Raw genomic sequence first — 15,006 nt, forward strand, 5'->3', positions numbered from 1 at the left:
CCACCACCACTTGCTTTCCTTAAATTACATAACATTCTCCATTGCACATTTTGCTGTAATTTTGGTCGTCATTTTTAGCCTGAACAAAACATTAATCTGGAATCACCTTTGGTCTTATAATTTCATTAGCATGTGTTCTTTTCTGGCAGTCCCTCTTGGGTTAGCACTATTAAAACAGCTTTACAGCTCTGGATATGTTTCTGATTTCTGATTTCCCATCTCATTCTAGACATTCTTCTGATAAAGTGTCTAAACTAGAAGGCCAAGTGGAATCATATAAAAAGAAGCTAGAAGATCTTGGTGATTTGAGGCGTCAGGTTAAACTCTTAGAAGAAAAGAATACTATGTATATGCAGAACACTGTCAGTCTAGAGGAAGAGTTAAGAAAAGCCAATGCAGCTCGAAGTCAACTTGAGACATATAAGAGACAGGTAAAAAGAATAGTAACAAAGTTTCTTGATGATGTTTTCAAGCACGTTCTCCATTATAACATTGTGGCTTACCAAAAATCCACTTACTTTTGTTTTCAAGGTATTGTATTTTACCTATGAAACTTAGGTTTTTTTGTTGTTTTTTCTTAACTCAGTTTTAAATTTTAATTACAATGTAGTTAACATTGAAACTTAATTCTTATGCAGAGGTTATTGACTAGTGTCCATAGCAGATCCTTCTATTGTTTTTTATTTTTTAATTATTATGTAATACAAAATACACAGAAGTAAAAGAGTAATACAAGTGTCTATGCTTAAAGAATAAAACAGACTCTTCCCCTCCCCATTATAGTAACCACTGTGCTGTTTTGTAGTTTTCATTCCATGCATCTCTTTATTCATTTGGTGCATATATATTAGTTCATATATATAATGTATAACACTTTTGACATGGTTCAGAACTATATAAATGATAAAATAAAAGGACTCTTCTATGATTTACTTTGCTCAGTGTATTTGGGAAATTTGTTTATGTTGATAGGTATAAAGATAGCTTTATTCATTTGTACCACTACCTGCTATCCTTTTGAGTCACCATACCACAGTTTACCCATTTTCCCATTGAAGGACGTACAGGATGTTTTAACTTTTTTTTTTTTTTTTAATTATAAGTGCCACTATACATACAATGAGAACATGTACTCTTCTATACATGTGTGAAAGTTTTATAGCTATAAGGAACTTCTTCCTTAGAGTATCTTCATTTAATTAGATATTGCTAAATTGTTCTTCAAAGTGACTGTATTACTAAAGAGAAGTTTTATGAATTCCTCTTGTTCCGCATCATCACCAACACATAGTATTGTCATACTGAAATTTTGCCAGTTGGATGAATATGAAATAGTGTCTCCTCATGATTATACTTTGCATTACCCTAATTGCAAATACATTTACTGATCACAGTTCTTTTGTGAATGACCCACTTTAAATCTTTTATTCATTTTTAAAACTGTATTATTTTTTCTTCCTGATTTCTGTAAGTTCTTTATATGTTCTTACTATTAATCTTTTGTCAGTTACACTTGCTGTATTTATTTCCTGCCAGTCTATAACCTGTCTCTTTACTTTTATTTGAGATTAATTCTAAGATAATGAACTTTAAATATCTTTATGATTTGTACCTTTTATGTCTTAAATCATTTCCTACATAAGAGTGTAAGCCAATCTCATTTTCTTAACAAAGATTTAAAGTTTGTTTTGCACAGTTAGGTCTCTTATCCACATGGAATTAGTTCTTGTGTAGGAAGCTAGATTAAAGATCCAGGTGAAACTTTATTATCTGTGTAGGCAACCATTCAACCTAGTGCCATTTATTTAATAGTTTCTTCCACAAGGACCTGCAATTCTCTTAAATGTACCTAAATTTTCCATCTTAAATGTAAGTTTGTTTCTTGGCACTCTCTTCTGTTTCACTGGTTTATTTGTCTAGTCTTACACCAATATGCCACTTATTATTATCTATAGATTTTTTAGTAATTTGATATTTGATAGCAGATAACACACACACCTTGTTCTTTTTCAAAACTGTTAGACCTTTTCCTTCCCTTTATACCCAGAACTTTTGGGAATTGGAATTACATTGACGCTGTTGATTAATTTGGGGAGAATTGACATCTTTACAACAATGAATGTTCCTGTTGGTGAATACATCTTTCCATTTATTTAGGTCTTCAATGTCTTTCAGTTAAGTTTTATAACTTTCTTCTAAATGTCATGTACATGTTTTGTTATATTTACTCTTGGGTACCTTATTTGGATTTTATAACTGCAGTTAGCAAAAGAAAAGATATAATTTTTAGTTTGTCACTCATTTAAATGATTGAAATTGATTTTTATGTACATTTTACAACCATGCCAGATTCTCTTATTACTTCTAATAATGTCTGTAGGGTCTCTCATCAGAAGTCATAGACAAATTAAAGCAGTTTTGTTTGTTTCTTTCTACTCCATACCCTTTTTCTTCTTTTTAATCAGCACATTTGACTTGTAATACAACTCTGAATAGAAGTAATCATAGTAGACAACCATTTCTTGTTGATTTTATACAGAATGCTTTAAATGTTTTACCAGCATATTATTAGCATGTTGAACTCCGGTTGTTTATCTTAAATGGAGGCTGAATTTAATCAGCTCCTTTTCCTACACCCTGGAGAGATTCCTGTACTACTACTCCTTTCTATTAATGCGATTAATTATATTAATGTATTGTTGATGCTTAAACCATCCTTGTATTCCTGAGTTAAACTTCATAGAGTCACTGAGGATTTGTTGTTTTCACATTGTTAGTTTTGCTTTGTTCATTTTATGTAGAATCTTTTTCCTCTATGATTCACTTGAAGTTCTCTATCTCATACTTTCCTGATCTGATTTTGGTATCAAAACTATATACTAGCTTAAAATGAGTCGAAGAGGTTTTAGTAGAACAGCTCTGTACACCATGAATGACTGGCAAATTTTTTTGCTGGCTACATTTTTTTCCAACATTTTATTATGAACTTTTCAACACACAATAAAGTTGAAAGAATTATTGAACTTAAACATGGCCTGAGAAATTACCCAAAATAAATGTACCCTAGGAAAACTATGTGTGAAATTTAAACATATTAAATTAAAATGAGATGATTTAATTAGGGTTTCAGAAGAGAGAACAGCAAGAGTTATAGAAAGACATTATTTGAAGAAAAGAATGCCTGAACAGGGGCGCCTGAGTGGCTCAGTTGGTTAGGCATCTGCCTTCAGCTCCAGTCAGGATCCCAGGGTCCTGCTGCTCCCTCTTCTTTTTCCTCCTTGTGCTCTCTCTCCTGTCTCTCTCTGTCAAATAAATAAAGAAAGAAAAAAAAGCCTGAACATATTTTAGAACTAATGAAGTACATCACAGATAGTATTAACAATGAATTACAAAATAAATAAGGAGTCAATAACTTGAAATATTGCAGTATAATTCTGTAATACATGAATTCTTTCTACCTATTTTGATCTGTGGCTTAATGTATTTTTTCAGTGATAGTATTTTTCTTTCCACAGGTTCTCTGAGTGTTCTTTCAAACCTGCCCAATCATCTTCCTTTCATAATTTAGATTTGTCTTTATTCTCTTTATGTGTATTAAACCTTGTATTTTATAACTGATAATTCCAGTCAAATCTTTATAGGTCTTATTCTACTACTTTATTGTTACTACTGTTAATGTTTTTCTAACTGGTGTTCATGGTCGCTTCTTTATGGCCTTCACTCTTTCATTTGGCTCATCTTTCTCTTCAGGAATACTTGGGGGTTTGGTTGATGTTGTGTTCCTCCAGAATGCATATGTTTTGTTTAGCCATGTATTTCACAGCACTACCAACCAAGACTAAATTAATTGCTTGAGTTAAGATTTGCCAGATAAAGCATGTGATAAAAACAGAGACAAATCTACCTATTAGCAGGCCATAGTTAGAATCAGAATTTCAAGTTACACTTCATTAAACCCAGAGCACTCACTGTAAGACAGGCAATCTTCCTTACTATTTTCACAGCTAATGGATTTTTTCCTAACCAACCTCTTTACTGACTCAGCACCTTTTAAAGCCCAAGGTGGTTTAATAACATCTCCTTTTAAATTCAGAGTTCTAGATTCCTGGTATTAACAGTTGGTGGGTACCTCGTGATACTGCATAGCTTCCACACAAACTTCTCACTGCAGTTTTTGCCCCTAAAGGTTTCCCTTACTTTCTTGTAAGCTTAGCTGTGCAGTTGAACTGTTTTCCCTTCATGTTTCTTTGGCTTTGTGCTCAAAGAGTTTCAGACTCCTTTGTTACCTGTATAATAGGAAATGGAAGCCTGTTCTATAGGTTCTTTCATGATTTTGTACATTACTACTCTGGATGATCTGGTTTTAGAACCCATAATGTCTGGGCAGGTGTTTTCTACTAGATCTCTTGTTGGGGTAGGCTGCTATGTCATACACATTTTTGTTTTTATTTTTTTTTTAGTATATATGGGGCAGGGAGTTTTCATAGCTCTGCAAAAGAAAACAGTGAAAATTTTTAATGTTCCAAATTATACAAATTAATGGTGCCTTTCTGAATCAGGTAGTAGAACTACAAAATAGATTATCTGAAGAATCGAAGAAAGCAGATAAATTAGATTTTGAATATAAGCGGCTAAAAGAAAAAGTTGACAGTCTTCAAAAAGAAAAGGATGTGAGTATAAGGCATTTTGGCTTTGAGCACTGCTAAAATTAAGATAATGATATTTGATTCCTTCTATTTATAAATTTTTTAATTAGAGATCCTGTTTGTTTTTAAATTATAGAAGATTAACATTTGTGTTTCACAAATAAATCTAAAATAGAAGATTAAAAGAATATTTTTGGTTCCACTAATTTCTTTTGTATATCTTTATCTTTTTTATTACTGTTGCTTCTTATACATTGTTCTGCTCATTACTTTCTAAAAATTTGTGTAGCTTTTTGTTTTCTGTAGAATTAATACAGAGAACACAATTCTTTTTTTTTGTTCAGCATATTTTGAATCTTTTAAAAATGTTTACTTTGTAATGGTTTATGAATATTTAAAGGCTTTGCTGTTTGATTTTTTATGTCTAATGAAAAGAATGTTATTTATGTAATGTACTTATGTTAAGGACAGAGTAGACACTTGTTTCTTATGTTTAACTGTGAATTACATTGTCTTACACATAGTAGATATTCAATATTGTTAAATGGGAACTAGTTTGTTATAATATTTTCCTTTTATGATCGTTCTGTGGAAGATCAAAAGGTGAAACATGCCCATTTTCCCTGATGTTCATCATTCTCTTAGGTAAGGCAGAGACCACTGATGAATAAGTTCATAAAACTTAAAACTTTCCTTCTTTTTAATGTCCCTCCAGAGGTTAAGAACAGAAAGGGATTCTCTGAAGGAAACCATTGAAGAGCTTCGTTGTGTACAGGCTCAAGAAGGACAACTCACAACTCAAGGTAAAAACTTTTCAGTATGGGGCGCCTGGGTGGCTCAGTGGGTTAAGCCTCTGCCTTCGGCTCAGGTCATGATCTCAGGGTCCTGGGATCGAGCCCCGCATCGGGCTCTCTGCTCGGCAGGGAGCCTGCTTCCTCCCTCTCTCTCTGCCTGTCTCTCTGCCTGCTTGTGATCTCTGTCTGTCAAATAAATAAATAAAAATCTTTAAAAAAAAAAAAAAAAAAAAAAAAAAAAAAAAAAAACTTTTCAGTAGCCAAGATTATTTATTTCTTACGGTAACAGTAGAAATTTTAGCTTCAGGGACTCCTGGGTGGCTCAGTTGATTGAGTGGCCAACTCTTGATTTTGGCTCAGGTCATGATCTCAGGGTCCTGGGATCAAGCCCCATGTTGGGCTCCACACTAAGTAGGGAGTCTGCTTGAAGATTCTCTTTCTGCCCCTTCCCTCCTCCCCCACACTTGCATGCTCTCTTTCTCTCTCTAAAATAAATTAATTTTTTAAAAAACTTTAGATTCATTTTAAAGTGCTTACACCAATGGATGAAAATGAAAAATCAGTGAACAGGCCATGAAGTTGATATAAATTCTAAACTGTTACCCAGATTTTATGGCAAATAGGCTATAGTAATGAGAGCAGATTTACTTGCCTATTTTGTATTTTAATTATATTTAAATATTTGAATTTTATTAGGTCAAAGTATAAACATTTGTTAAGTCATCTGCATTAATAATAAACCTGGAAAGTTTTATTCTGGCAAGTTTCTTATGACCGCCTTAAAAGTCAAACTTTCTAAGTCAGTGGGTTTTTTGTTTTTTTTTTTTTTTCACCTGAGATGTGGGGAGGATATCAATCCATTACAGGACTTCTGTCCAAAGTAGATCTCTGCTGTTCTCACAGGGGAGGAGCAGCACTTAGCTCAGAGTTAGTGTCTCCCACTTTTGTCATCATGCTGGCAGATGTGGAACCCGAACAGTGACTTGCACAGCTTCACAGTTGTTTGTGCCCCTCTAGTATCCAGCCCTTGGCATTTCAGTTACCTGAAACTGGAATTTCCTCTTGACTCCACCCTCCTTTTTCTCCTCATTCATTCTACCTATTGCATTTCACCTTTAACCCCCTGTCTGTTGTTTCTGTTGATAAGCTGGACAGTTCTCTTCTGGCCCCTTTTTCCAGCTCACACAGTCTGCCAAGCAACCATTTTAACTGTTTTCCTCACCACTGTCTTTCCTTATCTTGAAAACTTGTGAAACCCCAATTCAGATAGCCTAATTTTTTTTTCTCTGTTCCAAATTAACCAGAGCCAGCCAAAGACAATTACATATCTTTCTCTTTTTTCTTTTTTTTTTTTTATATAATTGGCATATAACATGTTAGTTTCAGGTGTACGATCTAATGATTAACTATTTGTATATATTCTGAAACGATCACCACATTTAGTCCAATTAACATCCATCAACATAACATACATAGAAAATTTGCTTCTCTTGTGATAAGAACTTTTAAGATCTATTCTTAGCAACTTTCAGATATGTAATACAGTATTATTAACTATGGTCACCATACTGTGTACATTATATCCTTGTGACTTATTTATATTGTATCTGGAAGTTTGTACCTTTTGACCCCCTTCACCCATTTTGCCCACCCTCTACATCCCACCTCTGGCAACCGCCAATCAGTTCTCTATTTGTGAGCTGGGTTTTTTGTGTTCTTGTTTTTTGTTTTGTTTTCTTTAGAGTCCACATACAAGTGACTTCACACAGTATGTCTGTATGTATCAGGCATACATCTATTTTCCTGTATTTGAGTTATTTCATGTAGTGTCATGCTCTCAAGGTGCATAATACCACAAATGGCAAGATTTCATTCTTTTTATGGTTGAATAATATTTACATACACAAACATATGCCCCCTACAATTTGTTTATCCATTTATCAATTGATGAAACTTAGGTTGTTTCCATGTCTTAACTGTTGTAAGCAGTAAGGGCACAGATATCTTCTCAAGTTAATATTTTCGTTTACTGTGGATAAATTCCCAGAAGAGGAATTGCTGGGTCATATGCTATTTCTATTTTTAATTTTTTAAGGATCCTCCGTACTGTTTTCCACAGTGGCTACACCAAATTACATTCCTTCCAAAAGTGCACAAGGGTTCTCTTTTCTCCACATCATCACAGGTTATTATCTCGCCCTTTGGATAATAGCTATTCTAACAGGTGTGAGGTGACATCTCATTGTAGTTTTGATAAGCATCTCCCTGATAATGAGTGATGTTGAACATCTTTTCATGTGTGTGTTGACCATCTGTTTGTCTTTGTAAAAATGCCTATTCATGTCCTCTGCCCATTTCTTAATTGTTGTTTTTGCAGTTGAGTTGTATGAGTTCTTTGTTTTCAGTATTAATCCCTTATCAGATGTATAGTTTCAAGTATTTTCTTCCATTTATTACATTGCCTTTTCATCTTGTTCATAGTTTTCTTTGCTGTGCAGAGGTTTTTTAGTTTGTAGTAGTCAGAAATAGATTTTTGCTTTTGAGAAAAGTATGTATATTTACACACACATACACAAACATAATTATTTCTGAATGTAATTGGACCCTTGTTGCTGCTTGGTAATCCTTTCATGTATCTCTAACCAACTGTATGAGTTTTCCCAAAATTTAGGAATCAGCCTAAGCCTTAATTCTTTAACTCTCAGCTCCTTTGTCATTAAGAGAGGCCATCTTATTTAAATTTACACATTTGTTTCTTTGCTACCTATAAACCTCTTATGTTTTAACCTTATTTATGTATATGTTGTTGACCTAGGAATTTTGCTCTAAAAATTCACCCTAATGAATTAAAGCGTTGTTTATAATAGTAAAAGTTAGCAGTCTTATTCAACTGTATCCTGTAGAGCCATTAAAAAGAATGAAGTAGATCTTACATGCCTGACATGGAGAGTTGTGTATGTTGTATCATTAACTTTAAAAAAAAGTTGGTGACATTGTGATAAACACTCTTGGCAAGAGTGTTGTAAGAATAGAAGGAAACTTCCTGAACCTAATCAAGGATAACTGTGAAAAACTTACAGCCAACCTAATACTTACTGCTTTTCCCCTAAGATCAGAAACAAGGCAAGGATGATCACTTTTTTTTCCTATTTTGTTATTATTTACTAAACTCCAATATAGTTAACATACAATGTTATATTGGTTTCAAGTGTACAATACAGTGATTCAGGAATTCTGTACATTTCTTAGTGCTCATCAAGATAAGTGTACTTAATCCCCATCACCTATTTCATCCATCCCTCCACTTTCCCTGTGGTAAGTTGTCTGTTCTCTGTAGTTGAGTGAGAGTCTACTTTTAGGTTTGTCTTTTTCTTTTTTTTTCTTTTTTTTTTTTTTTTTTTTTTTGAGAGAGATAGAGAGTGGAAGCAAGGAGGGACCGAGGGAGAGAGAGAATCTTAGCGTTTTACTCTTTAGCTCCATCCATGTTGTTGCAAATGGCAAGATCTCATTCTTTATTATGGCCAAATACTATTCCATTTTGTGTGTGTGTGTGTGTGTGTGTGTGTGTGTACCACCTCTTCTTTATCAATTTATCTATCATTGGATACTTTGGCTGCTTCCATAATCTGGCTGTTGTAAATAATGCTGCAGCAAACATGGGGGTGCATATAATAAGGATGTTCACTCTTGCCACTTCTCTTCATCATAGTATCAGAGGTTGTAGGCAGTACTGTCAGGCAAGAAAAGAAATAAAAGGCATTCAGATTGGAAAGGAGGATGTAAAAAAAGATCATAGAACTAGTAAATGAGTTCAGCAAAGTCTCAAGATAAAAGATCGGTGTATAAATACCAACTATATTTCTGTGTACTCCTAGTAAATAATAGGAAAATGAAATTACAGTAGTATCATAAAGATTAAAGTGCTTGGGAATAGGTTTAACAAAGTGTAAGACTTGTATACTGAAAACTATAAATCATTGCTGAGATGAAGACCTAGATATATGGGGGACTCCCGGGTGGCTCAGTCAGTTAAGTGCCTCCCTTCAGCTGAGGTCATGGTTGCCAGGGTCCCAGGGTTGAGTCCCACATCAGGCTCCCTGTTCAGCAAGGAGCCTGCTTCTTCCTCAGCCTGCCGCTCCCCCCTGCTTGCGCTCTCTCTCTCTCTCTCTCTCTCTGACAAATAAATAAATAAAACCTTTTAATTAGCAATAATCGTGCCTCGGATAAACCTCATTGGCTACGATACTGCCACTGCGCAAAGCTAATAAATAAAACCTTTAAAAAAAAAATCTAGCTATATGGAGAGAGAGTCTGTGTTCTTGTATCAAAAAATTAACTCTAGTTAAGATTGCAGTTCTCTTTATTGATTTAAAGATGTGGTGCAATCCCAATCAGATTCTTAACACACTTCTTTTGTAGAAATGGACGAGCTGATCCAGCAATTTATATGATACTACAAAGGAGCTAGTATAACAAAAAAAAAATCGTAGAAAGGAAAAGTTTGGACAGCTCACACATTCTAGTTTCAAAACTTAAAATAAAACTGCTATAATTGAAATGGATGAAATTCACATAAGGATAGACATCTCGAGATAATAGAGTGTAGCACATGAATAAAATGAAGGAAAAAAACCACCTGATCATCTCAATTGATGCAGAAAAGGCATTTGAGAAAATCTAACACCCTTTATCATAAAATACGTGCACACATACACCAGAAACACCTCAATAAATTAGGGAGAGAACTAGAAAGGGAATTTCCATAACATGATAAAAACTATATATGACAAACCTATGGTGCATATCATACTCAGTGATAAAAGACTGAACGCTTTTCCTATAAGATTAGAAGCAAGACAATTATACCAACTACCACCACTTCTATACTTCTATTCAAAATAGCACAGATGTTCTAGCCAGAGCAATTAGACCAAAATTTTTTTTTTAATTTATTTATTTGTTAGAGAGAGCGAGCGAGCACAGGCAGACAGAGTGGTAGGCAGAGGCAGAGGGAGAAGCAGGCTCCCCGCCAAGCAAGGAGCCCGATGTGGGACTCGATCCCAGGACGCTGGGATCATGACCTGAGCCGAAGGCAGCTGCTTAACCAACTGAGCCACCCAGGCGTCCCAAATTTTTTTTAAAAATCTGAATTGGAAAGGAAGAACTAAAACTATATCTGCAGATGACATGATCACCAAAATCAAAAAACATCTCTTGTAACTAATAAAATGAATTCAGCAAATTTGCAGGATACAACTCAGTTACATTAGCTGCAAAAATAAATTATATATGCATACACTAATAATGAACAATACAAAAAGGAAATTAAGAAAATTTTATTTACAATAGGACAAAAAGAATAAAATATTTGGAAATAAATTTAACCAGGGAGGCCAAGACTTGCACCCGGAAAACGCATGCAAAAGTATTGAGATAACAATACTACCAAAAGCAATCTACAGATTCAGTGCAGTCCTTACTAAAATATTAATGGCGTTTTTGCAAAATAGAAAAACCCATCCTAAATTCATATGGAATGTCAGTGGACCCTGACTAGCCAGAATAGTCTTGAAAAAGAAAAAAGTTGGGAGAGCAATCAAAGCAGTGGGTATAGGCATTAAGGACAGTCATGTAGACTGATGGAATAGAATAGAGAGCCCAGAAATAAACCCTCCTATATATGGTCAGTTGATTTTCAGAAACAGTGTGAAGACCATTCAGTGGTGGAACTGAAAGTCTTTTCAACATACTATGCTAGAAAAGCTAGATATCCACATCCAAAAGCATGAAGTTGTACCTTATGCCATATTTAAAAAGTGAACTCAAAATGGATAAAAGACCTAAATGTAAGGGTTAAAACTATAAAACTTTTAGAAGAAAATGGGAAATGTCATGCCTCTGGATCTGCTTCCTGGAATTGATACCAAAAGCATAGACAATAAATGAAAAAATTGGACTTCATCAAAATTAAAAACTTTGTGCACAAAGAACAGTATTGATAGTGAAAAGGCAACCCATAAAATGGGGAGAAAATATTTGTAAATCATCTATTCAATAAGTGATTGATTTACAGAATATATAAAGAATTTATACAACTCAACAACAGCAAAAAAATAGCTAAGTTCACTAATGGGTAAAGCACTTGAATAGATATTTCTCCAAAGAAGATACACCACAAAAAAAAAAAAAAAAAAAAATCACATGAAAAGCTGCTCAATATCATTGTCATTAGAGATATGCAAATCAAAACCACAATGAGATGGTTCTTATCCATTTGGAATGTATTATTACCAAAAAATGAGAAACAGAAATAATTCTTGGGAAGCATGTGAAGAAATTGGAACTCTCATGCCTTGCTGGTAGGAATGGGTGGTTCTTCAAAAAGTTAAATATAAAATTACCACATGATCCAGCAACTTCATTCCAAAGTAAATATCCAATTCAAAGCAAGGACTCAAGCAAATACTAGTTTACCAATGTTTGTAGCAGCATTATTCATAGTAGCCAAAAGATGGAAACAACCTAAATGTTCCTCAGCAGATGAACAGATCAAGAAAATGTACATATATGTATTTGTATACATATATGTAGCCGATGGAATATTATTTGGCCATGAAAAGAAATGAAGTGTGATAAATTCTGTAACATGTTTGAGTTTATAGAACATTCTGAATGAAATAATCCAGACACCAAAGGATAAATATTGGTATGATTTAACTTATGTGAAGTATCTAGAATGGACAAATTTATTGAGACAGACAGAAAATAAAATAAAGATTATAGGGGCTAAGGAAGAAGGGAATTCAGGAGTTATTGTTTTAATGGTTATTGATTTATGTTTTGGGGTAAGGAGTTTTGGAAATAGGTAGGGGTTCCACAACATAGTGAATGGAGTTACTGCCACTCAGTTATACATTTCACAATTGTTAAATGATAATATAAGGTGACTGTGACATGGTCTTTTACTTAACTAAAACAAAGACTTTAAATGTTAAAATTTTTAATGCTTAAAGTCGGGTTTCATGTAGAAATTAGAGGAATTCAGTGTACTCTCTCTACAACGTTGGATCCTTGTTTGTGTATTTATAGGGTTAATCCCTCTGGGAAGTCAAGAATCTTCAGATAGTCTGGCAGCAGAGATTGTTACACCTGAAATCAGGTAAGGAGTTCATGAAATTCAGTCGTGCTGCCCAGTATTCCTGGAGGAAACTTATCCCTCTGCAATATAAAGAGGATCAGTTTCTTACTCATTTTTGCTAACGGTTTCAACATGAACTCAGTATTTAATGTCTGTGTTTGCACCTCTTCAGTTGGCTGAAGAGACTTGATTTTCCCATTTCAGTAGGACAATATTTGACACATTCACAGCAAACTAATATATTCATGATTGGATATCCTTACGAAACATTTAGCAGTGAAACCACTTGGCTTAAAGACAAAGGTTATGCATAGCCAACAGCCTGCAAAATTAGTCACTAAAATTTATTTCTTAACTACATGAAATGGTCTGGGAAAGATATAATAGACAGAAATATCTCCCCATTTCTACTGCTCCTGCCTCAGTATTACCTTACATTCTTATTTAGTCATAGCATTTGTAAAATTCCATTTTTTCACTATATACCTGGTTTGATATGGAAGAATGAAGAATGAAGGGAGAGGCACCAAGTGTCCGGCAGAAAGAGGATGGTTAATCCTGAATATTGCTTTTACCTTCTTTGGGACTATTTGCCCCCTTTAAAAATTGACACTGGCCTTGACTCTTCATAGCATCTTTGAGGGGTATTAAATGAAATAATGGTTGTGTAAGAGTTTTATGAAGTCTGAAAGTTACCATAGGCATTTAGTTACTTGTTAAGTAAATGACGACAAAATGTATTCTTGTTAGCATTTATTTAAGGAGGACAAACAAAAGGAGTACGATGCAGCACCAACACTGGAAGCTTCTTGTGTGCCTTTTACTTTTCTACCAGATATCTGATGTGGTCCTTTATTATTGGGCCAATAATATTTGTAGAATGAATGAACATTTTTTTTATTTGTGAATGCTTCCAGGCACATGGCTATACCAAAAAAATTTTTAAAGTTTTGGAGTGCCTGGGTGGCTTAGTCGGTTAAGCATCTGACTCTTGATTTCGGCTCAGGACATGATCTCAGGGTCATGAGATGGAGCCTCTGTGCTGGGTGTGGTCTGCTTGAGATTTTCTCCCTCTCTCCCTCCTCCCCTTCCCCCACTCATGGATACACACTCGTTCTCTCATCCATAAGTAAATGAAGAAATAAAAATTTTTAAAAACAATTTTTAAGGAAGCTTTTAGGTTATACAGTTGATTCAGAGGTGCCGAACCTGAGGAAGAGAAAAATGATATTCAACAAATAAAATGGCTTTTTTGAGTATGACTCAGTACAAATTCAAATATACTGTTTCCAGAAGAGCCATCAAGAAAATGAAATGGTAAAAGAGATGAAATATAGCACTGTGTTAGTTGAAGGTGTACAACTTGATAATATATGTCTGTATTGTGAAATGATCACCGCAATAAATTAGCTAACATTCATCACCACACATAATTACAATTATATTTTCTTGTGGTGGTACAACTTTGCCTTTGAGCAGTTCGGCAGAATATGGATATTGTCTACAAATATCCACAAAATTACTTTCTAGAAATTAATCCTAAGGAAATAACCAGTAAAGCTGATTGTTATTAACAGGTTAAAGTTCAGAATTGATAACAATCAAATTCTGAATAATTGGGCATTGATTAAATAAATAACAATTCATCTATATTATTTAATGTGTCATTTAAAGTATTATATTACCATTGATGTGTAATATTTAATGATATGAAAAGATTGTGAATAAGTGTAAATAGCAGATGCAGCTCTAATAATCCAACCTGTTAACAAGAATACATTTACCATATTTATAGGAATGGGTTGAATCCATATCTTGAAGGCATTCTTCATTGAATATTACATCTTGCCACCAAGTGATTAGCAGTTCAAGACCGTAGCATTAGAGACCATGTTTTTTGATGAGAACCAAGGAACAAATATATAAATGCGTTTATAGCTTAAACATTTAAACCAAAAAGTAAATAAAATTTTGAAATGGCATTAATTACAAATCATAATATTTGAAGACGCTGTTATCTTCAGATTATCCATTCTGAAGGAAAGTACTGAAGACCTGAAATGTAAAGTCTTAGCCAGTTACAAGAGCTAAATTCTTTGCAGGGTTTTTTGTTTGTTTGTTTGTTTTTTCATTTCTGTTCTCTGTGTCAAATCTGTAATTGTGCATAGCTGGATTTTGATAATGATATGGTATTGATGTGCCACATAACCAGTTTTTCTTTTGCTCATTCAGGGAGAAACTTATTCGTCTTCAGCATGAGAATAAGATGTTAAAAATCAACCAAGAGGGTTCAGACAATGAAAAAATCGCCTTATTGCAGAGTCTTCTGGATGATGCAAATCTCCGCAAGAATGAACTGGAGACAGAGAACAGGTAGGAGTGCGTGTAGATGGCAGCATTGAGGCACAGGTTTTCTCTGTTTTCCTTG

General features: G+C 34.1%; 1 protein-coding gene across 2 annotated transcripts in view; it reads left to right on the forward strand.

Annotated features, from left to right (window-relative positions):
- HOOK3 (hook microtubule tethering protein 3) overlaps window positions 1–15,006 on the forward strand; it is a 102,449-nt gene that overhangs the window by 61,812 nt on the left and 25,631 nt on the right. For both annotated transcript variants that reach the window (XM_080797483.1, XM_080797484.1), the window contains exons 11-15: window positions 230–431; window positions 4,560–4,670; window positions 5,362–5,449; window positions 12,530–12,599; window positions 14,811–14,951. In XM_080797483.1, coding sequence (XP_080653609.1) covers window positions 230–431; window positions 4,560–4,670; window positions 5,362–5,449; window positions 12,530–12,599; window positions 14,811–14,951 — 612 coding nt within the window. The remainder of the gene's footprint in view (window positions 1–229; window positions 432–4,559; window positions 4,671–5,361; window positions 5,450–12,529; window positions 12,600–14,810; window positions 14,952–15,006) is intronic.

This window comes from Martes martes, assembly GCF_963455335.1.
Source record: "Martes martes genome assembly, chromosome: 2".
Taxonomy (NCBI): Eukaryota; Metazoa; Chordata; class Mammalia; order Carnivora; family Mustelidae; genus Martes; species Martes martes.